This window comes from Gymnoscopelus microlampas (assembly GCF_963454915.1).
Source record: "Gymnoscopelus microlampas genome assembly, chromosome: 3".
Taxonomy (NCBI): domain Eukaryota; kingdom Metazoa; phylum Chordata; class Actinopteri; order Myctophiformes; family Myctophidae; genus Gymnoscopelus; species Gymnoscopelus microlampas.
Window position 1 is genome coordinate 59,204,488 of NC_139940.1, and position 18,305 is coordinate 59,222,792.

The 18,305-nt window shown below is 41.9% G+C and overlaps 1 protein-coding gene across 1 annotated transcript in view; it reads right to left on the bottom strand.

The window, feature by feature from the left end:
- Positions 1 to 18,305, bottom strand: part of gon4lb (gon-4 like b) — a 65,691-nt gene that overhangs the window by 37,637 nt on the left and 9,749 nt on the right. The window contains exons 4-16 of the mRNA XM_084052444.1: positions 17,794 to 18,020; positions 17,008 to 17,082; positions 16,070 to 16,120; positions 14,872 to 14,919; positions 13,328 to 13,426; positions 12,518 to 12,625; positions 11,813 to 11,998; positions 10,324 to 10,531; positions 8,685 to 8,786; positions 8,116 to 8,156; positions 5,685 to 5,785; positions 3,813 to 4,062; positions 544 to 630 (exon numbers count right to left, since the gene is read on the bottom strand). Coding sequence (XP_083908570.1) covers positions 544 to 630; positions 3,813 to 4,062; positions 5,685 to 5,785; positions 8,116 to 8,156; positions 8,685 to 8,786; positions 10,324 to 10,531; positions 11,813 to 11,998; positions 12,518 to 12,625; positions 13,328 to 13,426; positions 14,872 to 14,919; positions 16,070 to 16,120; positions 17,008 to 17,082; positions 17,794 to 18,020 — 1,583 coding nt within the window. The remainder of the gene's footprint in view (positions 1 to 543; positions 631 to 3,812; positions 4,063 to 5,684; positions 5,786 to 8,115; positions 8,157 to 8,684; positions 8,787 to 10,323; positions 10,532 to 11,812; positions 11,999 to 12,517; positions 12,626 to 13,327; positions 13,427 to 14,871; positions 14,920 to 16,069; positions 16,121 to 17,007; positions 17,083 to 17,793; positions 18,021 to 18,305) is intronic.

Genomic DNA, 18,305 nt, shown 5'->3' on the forward strand with positions numbered 1-18,305 from the left:
TGTGTGTAATGAAGCGATCCCCGTGAGGACGGTGATCACGTAAAAAAATCCATGACTTTCAAAGGTTAGTAAAATGGCTCGTTTTCACTGGTAGTGGCGTGACACTATTACACTATTACTCGGGCAGTTAAAGAGTTAAAAGATACGTCATAATTTACAAAAAATAATATAGATTGGACGTTTATTACTTCATCAGTATAAATGTGTTGGATCTATTGTACAGTACAGGTGAGCTGAGGTGAAATGTAATGTCTCCTCTGCACTGAGTCTCTTCTTCATGTGACTGTGTGTAGAAGACAACAGCGGAGGACATTTCTCTACCTCCCTACCCAAACAGACACAGCACCACTCTGCTGCCCTGTCCCAAAGGGAGGACTGTGTGTGTGGTGTGTGTGTGTGTGTGTGTGTGTGTGTGTGTGTGTGTGTGTGTGTGTGTGTGTGTGTGTGTGTGTGTGTGTGTGTGTGTGTGTGTGTGTGTGTGTGTGTGTGTGTGTGTGCGATGTTGCTATAGTAACAGAGGAGATCGTTACGGTGATAACCTACCAGGTAGTGTTTGGTGACACTGGCCTCATGGTGCAGACTCTCCACATGTTGGGTCAACAGCTGGACCTGGGTCAACAGCTGGACATGCTGCAGAGACAAACAACATTATTATACTTGACTATTGTAACTCTCTCCTTACCGGCCTCCCGGCATGTGCACATAAGCCTCTCCAAATGACCCAGAATACAGCAGCACGCTTGGTCTTCAACCATCCAAAATGTTCACATGTCACCCCTCTTCTCCGCTCCCTCCATTGGCTCCCAGTTACTGACCGCACAGAGTACAAAACACTGACGTTGGCCTACAAAGCAACCAAAGGTATGGCAACCCCGTATCTTCAAAACCTGATCCAACCCCACAACTCCCTCCCGCTCTCTCAGATCAGCTAACACAGGGAAGCTGTCAGAATCTTCGCTAAAACATCCGGGACAATGCTCCACATGTCCCAGACTCAGACTCTCCCTTCTGGCTCCCAAACTATGGAATGAACTCCCCATTGCAATTAGAACTGCAGACACACTCCCAATCTTCTGCCGTAATCTGAAGACTCACCTCTTCAGACGAGGTTTCCAGAGGTGTATGTCCAAAACTGTTCCTTTTTTTATTATGATCATTAAAACATTTTAAAATAGTGAAAAGTAGATCTGCTATTTTCCCTACTTTTGTGTGAAACTCTTGTATGATGAAGTGGGATTCAAATAGCTGAACCAGTGGGCCACATTACAAAAATGGCAAGAGGCCAGGGGCCAGTTGATAAAATGACAACATTAAAGGGACAGTTCACCGAAAAAAATATCAATTAGTCACCCCATGGAGGCTTGAATTCATGGATTTTTTTTTGTTTTTGTCGCATTCCTAAGCCAATAATTTGATGATTCCGGTAGGAGACACAAAGAAGACTCTTTGTGTCTCCTACCGGGACCGCTGCCGGTCATCAAATTATTGCCTAAGGAATGCGCCAAAAACTTTTTTGATTGACTGAATACTTTATTTAGAAGTTTGCAGAAAAAAAGCACATGAACGTACAGTTCAAATACAAGGTCAACTAAATAGGATAGAAACCAAAAAGCCTATGGCTTCTTTGTACTCAATTCATAGTGAAATGACAGAGAGATTTATTGTTCAGAGTGTATATATTTTTCATTGGTTGATTGGGCCTGAATTTGAGTATCACTGGGGCATTCATTTATGAAAAAACACAACAATTTGAAACTTGGAGATATAAGGTTTCAGCTCGACAGCAACGGTATAGTAGACGTCTGTCTAGGTCAGGGGTGATGCAACTTTGATGATGGAGAGGGCCACTATATTTCCACACTCACTCCAGAGGGCCACATTGCATATACTGTCGGGCAGAGACCTCTTATCTATCTCCTATTTTTTTCATAAATGAATGCCACTTAATCGGCACTTCTTAGTCACACAAAAGTAGCAAAAATAGCAGATCTACAAGATCAAAACGCGTCGCAGTGCGACACGTTTTGAGCTTGTAGATCTGCTATTTTTGCTTTTTTTAAATTGGAATCCTGAAAAGTAACATTTTTATTCAATTTCAAATGCATTTAGTTATAGTTATGTTAACTTTATGAACTTAAACACAAATATATTAGACGTAAAAATAAAAGTAATTTAAGCATGTTTGCATGTTTGGAATTGTAACAGCTGAAATCAATAATATATTAGTATTCCGATGTTAACCTGTGGGCCGCATTAAGTGAAGATGGGGGCCGCATGTGGCCCCCGGGCCGCCAGTTGCCCATGTATGGTCTAGGTAGATAGATAGATAGGCGGACAGACACACAGTTCTTTATACAAGTAATGCTGGCCTTATACCAAACAACCTTTCAACATTGTTCACTGTCGCAGACACGTTTCCCAGTGTTGGAATTCAAATCAAGACAAATTACCTTGAGACGCAGGTGTGTCCCCGTCATCTCGATCGTTTGGTGTAAGGTGGTAGCTGTCTTAAATCAGTCTTTTTGTTGTGTTGATGATTCCGATCAAATAGAAAGTCTTTAGTCTTGGCACATGCTCATGTGAAGTTCAATGGCGTGAACCTCGTCAACAGCCAGTAGGTGTGCTCTCTGCCTCCAGCACCAAACAGTATACCAGGGGTATTCAACAGGGGGTCCGGGACCCCTAGGGGGTCCTCAGAGTTACTACAGGGGGTCCGCCAAATCTTTGTGTGATAAGATTTTTTGTTTTTACCCTAACCACTTGAACCCTGGCTAGCATCCCTTTTTCTGAGGAAAACTTTAGCCAAAAAATAGCCGATCTACAAGCTCACCTCTACAAGCTCACAACGCCTCGCGCTGCGGCGTTGTGAGCTTGTAGATCTGCTATTTTTTGGCAAAGAGGTTTGGTGTAGAGCGAAAAAAGAGCAGACCAAGTAAACGAAAAAAATGTAATCTGAAACACAATTTTATATAAAATAGAGGGGGTCCCTGCTTCATCTCTCTCTCTCAGCTAGGGGGTCCTTGGCCTGAAAACGTTGAAGACCCCTGTAGTAGACAGATTGGTAGCATGGAGCGAACAATGATGGACGCAGGTGAATAAACAAATCTCTACTATTCGTGTGTAGTACCGCTGCTTTGTCACAAGATGGGGCACTTTCCTAAAGAATTGTCTCCAAAATGTATAAATAGCATACCACTGATTAGTAGGTATTGGTAACACGTAGCATGTCAATTCAGATGTAGCCTGGTAGTGGCCAAGCAACATGTATCCCAAGTCTTTCCTAAATCTTACAGTCTGTGACAAATTGTCTTTTCATGTGAGACTTGAAGTCTTTTAGAAGTCTTTTCAAAAAATCTTTTTAAAGCCTTGTAGCGTATGGTAGACATAAAAGTCAAATTAGTGTTTTAGACTAGAAGCATAACTGGACTAGACAAGACAGATCCTAACTTTAACCTCTTTCAACCTGGCATCCGTATTATAGAAGAACGTTTTCTCAAGATTCCAAAGCATTAAAACAAATTGCACATTTTAACCGATTAAGACCTGAGGCCGATTCTACAGTTTTATAACGTATATAACGTATATAGTATTTCAGTGGTTCTCAAACTTTTTCATGTCAAGGACCCCAAAATGTATATGTATATATATATATTCAAAGATTTGCACACATTTTCACGATAAAAAAAAAAATAGCAGATCTACAAGCTCATAGTGCGGCACTCGGTGCCGCACTATGAGCTTGCAGATCTGCTATTTTTGAATAGCCAAAGTGTAAAATAATGCTTTTTTTTTAGCTCAAATCTAAAAAATACCTGCTGGACTTGCTGCTGTAGCCGCTGTTTCTGGGCGTGGTCCAGGATGAGGGAGGCGGGGGGGCGGAGCACGGCAGGCATCGTCGCCACGGCGGCCGCCGGGGTCCTGGTGGCGGCGGCGGGCGTGATGAACGTTCCGGGGGCGTGGCCAGGGGTGTCGTGCAGGGCTCGTTTCTGCTGCAGCGCCTCGTACTGCTCCCTGACGACGCGCCGCCGCTCCGTCAGCATGCTGGCCAGCGGCGCCTCGAAGCTGTGGGTGGAGGATTGAAGGGAGAGGCCAGGAGGAGACGCAAAAATCAAGTCGCGTTTCCATACTTTTCCAAAAACGCACATTGGGAAAAGGTGAATAGGCTCTATTCACAGCAGCCATATTATGAAGACATTCACAGGTGTTACCAATGATACTAATGAGGGCTCTGTTCCATTTAGTGTAGCACAGTGGTTTCCACAACCCCCATAACTCTGAGAGTGTACAAATGGACCCTTACGGTCCATTTGGTTCCATTTGTACACTCTCAGAGTTACACACCCGTAATGGGCCATTTGGAAGCCCATGAGGGTCCCTGGACCCCAACTGTAGACCCACTAGTGTAGCAGACTGTTTCCAGTGGGCCAACATGCACAATATCAGCACCCTGACTCTGTTTGACCAGAATGGAACAGAGCCTTCATTAGTATCATTGGTAACACCTGTGAATGTCTTCACAATATGGCTGCTGTGAATAGAGCCTATTATCTGGTAGATTTGCATCTATACATAATGATTATTATAAGTCCAAGTGGCAGCAGCAGGAAAAGTGTTTACTAGTAATTTCTCGTTTCGTCAATAGACGACATTACCTGTTCGTGACGTCAAGACTTCAGAGAAATACACTTTTTACATAAAAATGTATAGAGATTGGACATTTATTACATCAGTATAAATGTGTCGTAACTCTTTGCCTGAATTTGAACATGTGTAACTCAAAAATTCTGCTAAGGCGCAGCCTGCCATGGACAGAGAAAGACACGTTTTTTTTTTTAAATAATTATTATTAAAAAAAAATCTCACACAGAACCAGGAGATAACGTGATCCAAAGATTTACTGCTCCATTCGCTTCCTGGTACATTTATTTGGGAAATATTCTGTATCTCGGCTCCTGTGTTTTACAATGTATTTTTGGCGAGACATGCCATTTTCAACGGCGTATAACAAGCGAACGGGAGGTTGCGATGTTTTACGGAAGCACAGTGAAAACCCTCCGTGATTAGCAACATTCTTTGACTACTTGAAAAGGTAAGAAAATCGAAGAAAATCGCTGGCACTATGGGCAATTATTTTCTTATTTACTGAATGAGTTAAGAGCTGGATCTATTGTACAGTACAGATGAGGTGAAATGTAATGTCTCCTCTGCACTGACTCTCTTCTTCATGTTACTGTGTGTAGAAGAAGACAACGGCCGAGGACATTTCTCTACCTCCCTACCCAAACAGACACAGCACCACTCTGCTGCCCTGTCCCAAAGGGAGGACTGTGTGTGTGTGCGTGCGGAGTTGTAGGAACCGAAACCTGGTTCCCAAATAATAATAAAAAACACTACAGTTTGCAGTACAGATACAGTTCGATATTATTGGTTCTGCCATCGGTGTAGGAAGAATCAGGGAGTGGGGTTTCCATAGCAGCAGATATGGTTTTCACTTCGCTCTTATACTGTTATGCAAGTCTGTATTTGTGGGTGTTTTGTGTGATTCTATGCGTTAGTATGTGCTGTAGAGATATACAATAATGTCATGCAATAGCAGGGGAAAAGGCAGGTTGTGTGTGTGAGTGAGTGAGTGAGTGAGTGAGTGAGTGAGTGAGTGAGTGTGTGTGTGTGTGTGGTGTCAGTACCGCAGTGCTTGGGGGACATTGTATTTGGGTATTTGGGTATGTTGCTGTGAGACCTCCATGTCCTCTCCCTCCATCTCCTCAACAACCACCTCCTCCTGGAACTGAAGAACAGACACATAATCTGCATTATACTGTGAGCTAGCATGGATGCATTAACATTCATTATGTTTTTCATTTTCATCCATTTGCAAAGCAACTTACTGGTTTGTGCTGCCAGTTGTGGGGACTACCTACTTTTCTTTCTTATTCGTGTAGTGAAATTGTTCTTAAAAACAGTTTTAACCCATTTTAGACCGGGAAAGAATCTGTGTCATTTTAAGATTTCTTTGGCTATTCAAAACAATGGCAGATATGCAGATATACAAGCTCATAGCGAGTGCCGCGCTATGAGCTTGTAAATCTGCTATTTATTTGAAAAACCGTGAACATTTGTGCAAATCTTTGAATGTATATATATTTTTAAAGCGAACATTTGTAACTCAAATCTTTGCTTCTGGGGATTCTACAAATGTTTTCTAAATCCTAACAGTTTTTAGAAAAAAACAAAAAAAGCTAAAATATCAGTGGTTCTCAAACTTTTTCATGTCAAGGACCACCCAAATGTATTTGGCCGTGGAGCCCCATCTCAAAATGTTTTATTTCAGGGACCCCCCAAAAGCAAAGATTTGAGTTAAAGATGTTTGCTTTAAAATATATATTCAAAGATTTGCTAAAATGTTCACGATTTCTTTTAAATAGCAGATCTACAAGCTCATAGTGCGGCATTCGGTGCCGCGCTATGAGCTTGTATATCTGCTATTTTTGAATAGCCAAAGAAATCGAAAAAATGACACAGAGATGCGTTCCCGGTCTGAATGGGTTAATTGGGATATGTCTATGACATTCATGTTGCCATTGTTGGTAGCCGTCTTAGCTAAGCAATAAGCCACGCGAGGCCGTGGTTTACCATGATTTTAACACACTTCAAGGGAAAGGCTCGCTCAACTCGAGGACAGTCTGGAAAAGTTCAAGAATATACTGGGTGCAGATTCGTAAAAAGGAAGATGCAATTCGCACTGACTGTAGAGGTCTTAGGTGTCTTTTCTAATAATGTTTATGTTGTTTACCAAACAGACGTGTTTCGCCACACAGGCCTTTGTCAGTATTAGACGCTGACTCAAACACTGACGAAGGCCTGCGTGCCGAAACGCGTCTGTTTGGTAGACTGCTGCTGCGGATCATAAACATTATTAACCCATTAAGACTGGGAAGGGAACGCGTCAGTGTCATTTTAAGATTTCTTTGGCTATTCAAAAATAGCAGATATACATCATGAAAACTTTAGCAAACCTTTTGAATATATATAATGTTTTAAAGCGAAACATTTTAACTCAAATCTTTGCTTCTGGGGATTCTACAAATGTCTTGTATGTTTCTATATCAGTGGTTCTCAATTGTTTTCATGTCAAGGACATATTTTGTAATAGGGACCCCCAGAAGCAAAGATTTTAGTCAAAAATGTTCCCTTTAAAAAACATATTCAAATATTTGCACACATTTTCACGATTTTTCTAAAACAGCAGATCTACAAGCTCGCCATGAGCTTGTATATCTGCTATTTTTGAATAGCCATAGAAATCTAAAAATGACACAGATTCTTTCCCGGTCTAAATGGGTTAAAAAATGATTCTAGAGTGAGGCGGATGATATCTTCCTTTTTACCATGATTTGAATACAGCGAAGAGGGACGGAGGCATTCCCCTCCGTCTTGCTTCACGACGGCTTTCTTAGCCGTGGGAAAATCCACAGTATACCTCCTATGGCTTATTGCTTCATCACCGGGACTGCTTGAAATTAACCAATTTAGACCTGAGGCCGATTCTAAAAACGCCTTCTAAATCCTGACCTAGGTTTTCTGAAAAACTTCAAATAGCTATTCATAAATTACAACAAATGTATGTTGCTATATACCAGGGGTCTTCAACAGGGGGTCCGGGACCACTAGGGGGTCCTCAGAGTTACTACAGGGGGTCCGCCAAATTGTGTGATGTGATTATTTTTCTTTACCTTAACCACTTGAACCTTAGCATCCCTTTTCTGAGGAGAAAAAATAGCAGCTCTACAAGCTCGCGAGCTTGTAGATCGGCTATTTTTTGGCAAAGAGGTGTTTGGTGTAGAGGGAAAAGAGCAGACCAAGTAAACAAAAAAAAAGTTAAATCTTAAACACAATTTTTATACAATATAGAGGGGGTCCCTGCTTCATCTCTCTCTCAGCTAGGGGGTCCTTGGCCTGAAAACATTGAAGACCCCTGCTATATACTGTACATAGCAACAGGAACCCCAAAAGGGGTTCCCGTCCTGAAAGGTATAGTTACAAATAGGGGTTCCCGCCCAAAATGGGTTAAAAAGGTTGAAAAATCACTGGCACATAAAGGATCTCAAGGGAACTCACTGTGTCAAAGAGTTCTTCCAGCAGTTGATTCACTTCCTTTTCTGTAAAAAGGCAAGAATGATGCACGTTAAGATACATAATAACACTGATGTTAATATTTAACAACTGTGCACCAGGTTGGGACCAAGTGTGGGGTCCGTACCAGTGTTAATTTCGTCGACAAAAAAACGATGCCGAAAAATGTTCGTCGACTAACTTTTTTCACAACGAAATAAAAACGACTGGCTAAAACTAAGACTAAATATATTGACAATTGTGTCAACAAATAAAAACTAGACTACAATGTTAGGGAGGGACTAGTGGAGAAGAGATCCAGAAGTCATTTTATGTTTGGTTGCGCTCGGGTGTTGCGCTCTGAAAAGAGCAGATCTACAAGCTCACGTGTTGTGAGCTTGTAGATCGGCTATTTTCAGCATGCAATCAATTGTATAATCAGCCATTACGACGCCATCACGGCCCGCCAAATACATTTGTGTTGACAAAATCAACTGTTTATTTAGACGACTAAAATCTTATGATATTTAATCGACTAAAACTTTTCAGATGTCAAAGTTAACACTGGTCCGTACTGGTGATCCGGACGGCGCGGTCCGTCCTGTAGTCCTCCTTGTCCGGCACGTCTACGTCTTCCAGGAAGTTGTACTCTGGGTCATCATCATCATCACCTTCCTCTGAAAAGACAAGACGGACAGAGTCAACCTCACCAAATGAACTGAATGTGACATCTTACTATTTCTCCTCATGGAGACAAACTGTTGAAAAGCTGAAAGGGAGACAGTGGAGGAGGGACAGACAGTAGGAAAGCTGAGAGTAAGACAGTGTAAGGAGGGACAGACAGTAGGAAAGCTGAGAGTAAGACAGTGTAAGGAGGGACAGACAGTAGGAAAGCTGAGAGTAAGACAGTGTAAGGAGGCAGACAGTAGGAAAACTGAGAGTAAGACAGTGTAAGGACAGACAGACAGTAGGAAAGCTGAGAGTGAGACAGTGTAAGGAGAGACGGACAGTAGGAAAGCTGAGTGTGAGACAGTGTAGGAGAGACAGACAGTAGGAAAGCTGAGAGTGAGACAGTGTAAGGAGACAGACAGTAGGAAAGCTGAGAAAACAATGATCTTGCAAAGGTTCAAATGTAATTTAGATAGCATGTTATTTAGACAGATGCTAAAGGTTAATTTCTCATTTGTTGACCTGGCATCCTATAGTTTGTATAGTTTCAATGTACAGATTATACACATTTTGATATTATACTGTTTAGACTGATGCTAGGTTCTTGGTTTACCCATGATCCGAGATTACTGAGGCACTACACTGACTCTATGCAGTGGTGTGTTCTACCGTGTTACGCTACATACGTAGCGTGACCTGCAGACATTTTTCGTAGCCAAGCGTAGCCCTCTACAAACCATTTCATCCATTAGCTAGCGTATCTCCTAGACCACGTGCATGGAATGATTATCGTATCCCTCCGAAAAAAACAGAACACACCACTGACTGCATTTGATGTATGTGTTTTCCTTGCTTACTGCAAGTCGCTCTGGGTAAAGACTAGTAAGCCTAAATTGTAATGATCTCACACGTACAACAAAAAAAGTATATCGTCTCTGTCGGGTGGAACCTTCATTATGTGCAAAACATTGCAAAAAATAGCAGATCGACAAGCTCTAAACTAAAAACTACTTGTCGATCTACTCTTGTCGATCTTGTCAATCTACTGTTGGATACTTTTGAGTGACATTGACGAATGACTAAAACTAAATAAAAACGAAATACAAACTAAGCTACTATGACTAAAACTAAGACTAAATATACAGACATCGTCAACAAATAAAAACTAAAATGTTAGTGAGGGACGAGTGGAGAAGCGATCCAGTAGAACTAAAAGACATGGTGCGACACATTGTGAGCTTGTAGCGTTGTGAGCTTGTAGATTGTCTATTTTCAGAGTGCAACCGAGTGTAAAATCAGCCATTACGACGCCATCAAGGAACCGGCAAAACATTTTTTAGTCAGACTAAAATCTTACTAAAATATGACTAAAACTAAACAGAATTTCATTCAAAAGACTATGACTTAAATTAAATCAAAATTTGTTGTCATAATCAACAATGCGTTGTAGTAAGATCAAGTAGGGCATTCATTTACGAAAAAACAGAGGAAAAATGGAGAGACAGGGTTTCTGCCCGACAAATATATACGTGTATGACCTCTGACCTTCGTTGTCGAAGGCCATGAGTCCCTGCAGCCAGTGTGTCCAGTGTCTGTCCTCCTCCAGGACGGCCTGGTGCTGTTCATACATGTCGGGCGTGATGTCAGGAGCCCGCAGCTCCGCCTCCAGCAGGCCCAGCGGCACGTCGCGCAGCGGCCGCTTGGAGCGCGTCCGCAGGGCCACGAGACCACTGGCGTCGTCGTCGTTCAGGGCCTAGTAGTGACCAGCAGGAAAAGTACAATATTTGATACGTCTCATCATCAGACTGTAGAATGCATAAGAACTCTCACTTATTGTAAGTGGTATATTTCCATCTATACATAATGATTAAGTCCAAGTGGCAGCAGGAAATGTATTTACTAGCCATTTCTCATTTCGACATTATCTTTTTCGTGGAGTCAACATTTCAGAGAAATACTTCATTTACATAAAGATAAATTGGAGATTGGACGTTTATTACTTCATCAGTATCAGTATAAATGTGTCTTAAGAGCTGGATCTATTGTACAGTACAGGTGAGCTGAGGTGAAATGTAATGTCTCCTCTGCACTGAGTGTCTTCTTCATGTGACTGTGTGTAGAAGACAACAGCTGAGGACATTTCTCTACCTCCCTACCCAAACAGACACAGCACCACTCTGCTGTCCTGTCCCAAAGGGAGGACTGTTCATTCAACCAAATGGATTTGGTTCTATAAAACACTGGGATTTTACTGTGTACAGTATGCCTAAAAGTAGGAACATTTTCAGCCGGTTAACCCATTTAGACCTGAGGCCGATTCTAAAAACGCCTTCTAAATCCTGTCCTAAGCTTTCTGAAAAACTTCAAACATGTATTCAAAAATTTAAAAAAAAGATGTTGCCATATACTGTACATAGCAACAGGGGTTCCCGTCCTGTAAGGTATAGTTACAAATAGGGGTTCCGCCCAAAATGGGCGGGAACCTTTCCTTGATTCCGATTCGTCTGGCTAAATTAAATGTAAGAGAACAGATGCTAACAAACAAATGTCCATTGCCATCTTTGCCAAGCTCACAACATGTTGTGTGACGTGTTTTGAGCTTGTAAAATCAATTATTTTAACCCATTAAGACTATTGCGGCACCGAGTGCCGCGCTATGAGCTTGAAGATCTGCAATTTTTCTTTAAATCATGGAAACTTTGAACATATGTTTTAAAGCGAACATTTTTTAATCCGATCTGTGCTTCTGGGGGTCCCTGGAACAACATATTTTGAGATGGGGGTCCGCGGCCAAATACATATCATTTTGGGTGGTCCTTGACATGGAAAATTTGAGAACCACTGATTATAGCAACATACGTTTTTCAGACAACTGTTTGTGATTTAGAAGAAATTTGTAGAATCCCCCAGAAGCAAAGATTTTAGTTACAAATGTTTGCTTTAAAAAGAAATGACACAGAGATGCGTCTTAATGGGTTAATTAAAACTATAACCCATGAATTGGATGAACGCTTGCACTCCTAACTGTGTGTACCTGGTAGGAGTGACAGTCGTGGCTGAGGTTGAGCTCCTCCTCTACGGCGTGCAGTCTCTCCAGGAAGGAGGAGTCAGTGGGAGCTGCGAGGAGGTGGTGTGGAGATGGAGGCGGAGTGCTGGATGAAAAGGGGGGAGGTGGAGGGAGGGCTGCGTCCACCCGCAAGTGTCTGGAACATCTGGGTCTCTGCGAGAAAGCACAAAACGCATGTGGTCAGAGGTCATAACCAGTGACATATTTGTAGTCCACTGGAAACAGAGGTGCTGCTAGTTTTCTGTCCTACTAGAATATTGAACTGGTACCAGTGGTGTAAAGTAACTAAGTATATTTACTCAAGCGACGCATTGTGAGCTTGTAGATCGTCTATTTTCAAATGGCCGCAAAGGGCTGGAGTGGTTAATGTATTTCTTTTTGTAGTTTTGTAATAATAATCAAAATCTACAAAGTAAGTTTTCAAATAATTGTAGTGGAGTAAAAGTACAACATTAGCCTCTGAGATGTTGTGGAGTAGAAGTAAAAGAACTGAAAGTTGGAAATAGTGAAAGTAAAAAAAATACCTCAAAATTGTACTTAAGTACAGTATTTGAGTAAATGTACTTAGTTACTTTCCACCACTGTGTACAACCAAGTATAAATCAGGTATTTGATGCTAAACAACGCGTCAACGAGGTATCAAAAGCCTTTGGTGTTGTGAGTGAGTGGTACCTTTGTCTGTTCCACTGGACTATCAGGCTGTTGTCTGGACGTCCCGGGTAGAGTCCCTCTGGACACTCTGGGAGACGACCCCAAGCTGTCCACGTCACTAAGAAACGACTGCACACACACATATTAGGTGGAATAGTACAATGGTTCTCAAAGGGGGGTCCTGGGACCCCCAGGGGTTCTTTAGGGGGCTCCCTAGCCAAATTGGACCCTTATGTGTCTGTAACTCAGAGTGCACAAATGGAACCAAATGGACTCTTACGGTCTCATTTGTACACTTTCAAGAGTTGAATTAACACTGATACTACAGTTCAGATTGGGGGGGTCCCGAAGATCAGAATGGTATGAAATGGGGGTCCGTGGTCTAATGCATATCAAACTGGGGGTCCTTGAAATTAAAATGGTTGAGAATCACTGCTATAGTTGTAAAAAATATTCTCTCATGGGGGTCCCTGGAGTTAGCCTCGCGTAGCCAGACTATATCACCGTGTGGATATGAGTCTGGTGCTTCCATGAGGACGTTTTTTTTTGGATCCTCAAACTTTCTGCTAAACCAGCTAACTCCACCTCAAGCTAACTTGACCTCCAACCTCATTGTGAGCTTGGAGGTCCATTCAGCTGTTCTAATCAATGATGAACAAAACCTCCTAACTCCACTTTTAGTTTTGGTAATCTCTTGAAAAATTTACATTTTGGAGCCAACTGCTACATTTTGGAGCAAACTGCTACATTTTGGAGCGAGAGAGCGAGACGTGATTAAGTCACAAACTATACAAAATACTTAAGTCAAATTCAGCTTGCTTCCTCCCTTACCTCCTCTGCAGTTTCATCATCCTCATCCTCGTCTGGACAGTACTCTTCATCTGACGAATCCTCCTCTTCCTCCAGAGGGATGTCAACAAACTGTGGGGGCTGAAAGCAACATAGACAAACGACACATGGAACCAATTGAACCCATTAAAACCGGGAAAGTATCCGTGTCATTTTTTTATTTTGGCTATAGTAAAGTACGTTTTTCAGAAAACTTTTAGGATTTAGAACAGCGGTTTAGAACAGTAGTTCTCACAAAATAGTCTCTATGCACAGCAGCCATATTATCACTTCACAGGTGCTACTAGTGATACTAATGAAGGCTCCGTTCCATTTAGTGTAGCACAGTGGTTTCCACGACCCCCATAAATCTGAGAGTGTACAAATGGAACCAAATGGACCCCTACGGGTCCATTTGGTTCCATTTGTACACTCTCAGAGTTACACACCCGTAAGGGGCCATTTGGAAGCCCATGAGGGTCCCTGGACACCAACTTTAGACACAGTGGTGTAACAGAGTGTTTCCAGTGAGCCAACATGCACAACATCAGCACCCTGACTCTGTTTGACCAGAATGGAACGGAGCCTTCATTAGTATCATTGATAACACCTGTGAATGTCTTACAATATGGCTGCTGTGAATAGAGCCTATTGCAGATATACAAGGTCAAAGCGTGTCACACTGCGAGCTTGAACATTGAAAAAAAATGTGAAAGTGTTTGAAAAACTTCTCTTCTGGGTGTCCCTAGCACAAAACATGTTCCGGTGGGGGGTCTGCGGCCAAATACATATCGTTGTGGGGGTCTTTGGCACAAAAGAGTTTTGAGAACTACTGATTTCGAAGGCATTGATGTTGAAACAAGCACTTTATGCCGGCACTTTATATCCTAGCACTTTTTTTCTGAATGTAGCCTTTTATTTTTATCTCTTGCACTAGATGCGCCCAGACTTCTGTTGTATGCTATGGTGTTTCATGTCTGTTGTTGTCCTGTACTGTCTGTATGTTTTAAACCACTACTCTTGCTGTAAACCTAATTGCCCTTTTGGGACATTAATAAAGACCTTGAATTTGTATTGCATTTGAATAGGCCTCAGGTCTTAATGGGTTACAGCATTGGTTCTCAAAGTGGGGTCCGGGGGTCTGTGAGGGGGTACCAGGGGGGGGGGGGGGTACCAAGCGTGGCACGAGTGCCGCGCTATGAGCTTATAGATCTGCTATTTTTGAAAAATCATGGAAATGTGTGCACATCTCTGAATATGTATATTGTTGAAAACAAACATCTTTAACTCAAATCTTTGCTTCTGGGGGTCCCTGGAATGGGGGGTCTGCAGCCAAATAAACATCAATTTGGGGGTCCTTGCCATGAAAAGGTTTGAGAGAACCACTGGGTTAAAGAACTTACTCCGGAACAAACGGTGTCCTCAGCATTAACTGATAATGCAGGACAGAACACCACTGGTGTTGGGATGGACGGATGAAGACATGCAGTACATTGCATAAGAGACTTGTGTATGACAATAACTGTGTGTATGATGAGAGGACAAACCTTGGTGAGAGCTCCTCTGATGGGTGACAGGTTTAGGTGGTGGACAGACTGCATGCAACACAGGAAGTAGAGAGAGGGGTCACAATGTCAGTGGCACGTTTCACTTCCGGGTCAGATGTACAACGGATGTTAAGTGGCATACTTAACCCCCATTAAGACCAGGGAATTTATCCGTGTGTCATTTTTGGATTTCTTTGGGCTATTCAAAAATAGCAGATCTACAAGCTCATAGCGCGGCACTCTATGAGCTTGTAGATCTGCTTTTTTTTTTTTATCGTGGAAAATGTGCAAATCTATGAATATATATATTTTCAAAGCAAACATTTGTAACTCAAATCTTTACTTCTTCACTTCTACTAATGTCTTCTGAATCCTAACAGTTTTTGTTTTTCTTTAAACATATGTTGCTATCAGTGGTGCTCAAACTTTTTCATTTCAAGGACCCCCAAATGTATGCATTTGTCCACGGACCCCCATCTAAAAATATTTTGTTCCAGGGACCCCAAGAAGCAAAGATTTGAGTTACAAATGTTCGCTTTTAAAAAAATATATATTCATAGATTTGCACACATTTTCACAAGCAGATATACAAGCTCATAGCGCGGCACCGAGTGCTATTTTTGAATAGCCAAAGAAATCAAAAAATGACACAGATGCTTCCCTGGTCTTAAAAAGGGTTAACATGCACCCTAGGTGGGTAGATGAGATTTTAAACAGAGGAGCACAAAAACATGTATGTAACAAAGATGCACAAAAGATGGTCAGACACAGGCGCTTTGATTGCATGAGTAATTTGACGTGCAAATGCGATGTAATCTGCAAATGGCAATCTGCACAAAATGACACATTTTCGTAGGAAACAGAAATAACGTTTCTGTGAACGCCAGGTTGGATATTGCTACCAGATATTATAGTAGTCATCCAGAATACTCCATTTCAAAAGATAAGTGACTCGCCACTGATGTGTAGGATGGGAATTAATAGGAAAGAGGAATCAGAATTTTGGGCAGGAAAGAGCTCTGACTTCAACGTGCATACCAAGGACACGTGCGCAGCTGTAAATGTAATCTCACTGAATACTGCCTGGACACCATCTGAAGACAACATTAACCTTAGTCTCACTTGCACATAACGTGTCATGTCTTTGTAAATAATAATAATAATAATAATGATTGCAAAAATTCTGAGAGAGACAAACCTCTCCCTGCTCCACTACTTGTTTGAGTCTGGAACGGGTCATCTTGGGCTCCTGTAAGTTAAGATACTGTAATTAAGTTCATTCATGAGCACAGATTATTTTGCCCCCTAGTCAATGAAGTAGTGGACCCCAGAGCCTTTTCTGGCGGTTCTGGAAACCTGCATATCCGACTGACTCGATGCAGGGCACTGCACTCCCTCTGCTCCCTCTTTATTTGACAGGGCAATACAAAAAACAATGTATCACATTGTAAAAACAAACAAAATATATTTTAATTGGATTCGAGCATATAGGCTCTATTCACAGCAGCCATATTATCACTTCCTTCACAGGTGTTACCAATGATACTAATGAAGGCTCTGTTCCATTTAGTCTAGCACAGTGGTTTCCACGACCCCCATAACTCTGAGTGTACAAATGGAACCAAATGGACCCTTAAGGGTCCATTTGGTTCCATTTGTACACTCTCAGAGTTACACACCTGTAAGGGCCGGGGCCATTTGGAAGCCCATGACCCCAACTGTTGTAGACCCACTGGTGTAGCAGAGTGTTTCCAGTGAGCCAACATGCACAATATCAGCACCCTGACTCTGTTTGACCAGAACGGAACAGAGCCTTCATTAGTATCATTGGTAACACCTGTGAATGTCTTCATAATATGGCTTTAATGGCTGCTGTGAATAGAGCCTATTAGTCTATTTTTAAGACCAATATTCGAATTTCATTTATGAGAAATGTTACCAGCCCTAATACATACGTACAGAGATTCAGTGCATTTATTGTAAGATGGCACAGAATCCAATACGGCAGACTTTTGTGGTCCTTGAGGATAAGAGACACATGAACCGAGGTTTGATCTTGATCAGACTTTTATGGACTTTCACAGTTACAATGTTTGACCTGTGCCCTTCAGATAAAAAACACATGCTGAAACTCACAAACAAGGGCAGGTCCTGGGTCTCTCTGATGGCAGCTTTCATCATGGCCACCACGTGTTCATGGGTTATGACCTCCTGAGGAGAGAGACAAACAGTCTACTGTCAGGTTTGTTCACATCACAGGAAAAAAATACTTTGAAGGTTTATTCACCAATCCTTGCTCTATTTATTAACATTTTGGCAATGTTGGGTTTTTAATGTGATTGTAGAATACAATCAAGTGACCGGCACACCGTCTACACTTGTACAATAAAAACTTTACTTAGGCAAACGTTTCAGTCAATAGACCTCCTTCTCTGAGATCCATTGACCGAAACGTTGCCTGAATAAAGTTGTCCTTATTGTGCAAGTGTAGAGCAGTGGTTCTCAACCTGTGGGTCCCCACATGATTTTTTGTTGTCAATTTAAGGACTTTTAAGACCTTTTTAATACCTAAAAAACAAACATTGCTGCATCAAAAGTAATCAACGAACTATGCTATAAAAACTGATCCAAAAAAAAATTCTAATAATATAAGAGGCAACAAAAAAAAAATAGCCGATCTACAAGCTCACAACGCGTTGAAGGTTGACGCGTTGTGAGCTTGTAGATCGGCTATTTTCAAACATTTTAGTACTTTTACTTTTGGTACTTTAAGTACATTTTGAAACCAATACTTTTGTACTTTTACTCAAGTACATTTTGAATTCCGGACTTTTACTTTGCATACTTTTACCTAAGTAAAACATTTGAGTACTTTTTCCACCACTGGTAAAATATAAACGTATGTATGGGAGAGAGACTGACGTGCAGGATAGAGCGGATGTTCCCCGACGTCAGGTTGTGCTCTCTGGACTTCCTCTCCAGGTCAATGTCCAACTGGCCAAACTCATCGTTGTCGTCGCTGGGCTCGCTGTCGCTAGGCAACCAGCTCTCCAGGCTGGAGAGGCCGTCCTCAGCATCCTTGTCCCACGGCTTGCTGGGATCCACCTGCTGCTCCCTGCTCCTGTGTGCTCCGGCACCATCTCCGTCATCTGTCCGAGAGACACACGATAGCTTAAAGCTACAATCTTTGACTTATTTTAATGCATACAATGTTATAATCTGTATGGCAGAGCAGTGGTTGTCAAACGTTTTAATATCAATCTGTGACAATTTTCTACATATGCTTTCAACTACGCGACCCGATCGGTTGGGAGGTGTATTGCACTCTGATACATTATAGCTCTATGTGAAAATGGCCACCGATCGGAATTAAAATGCTTTTTATTGAACAATACGGAATATACGGGTACTTATGTGGGCCCGTACATAATTGT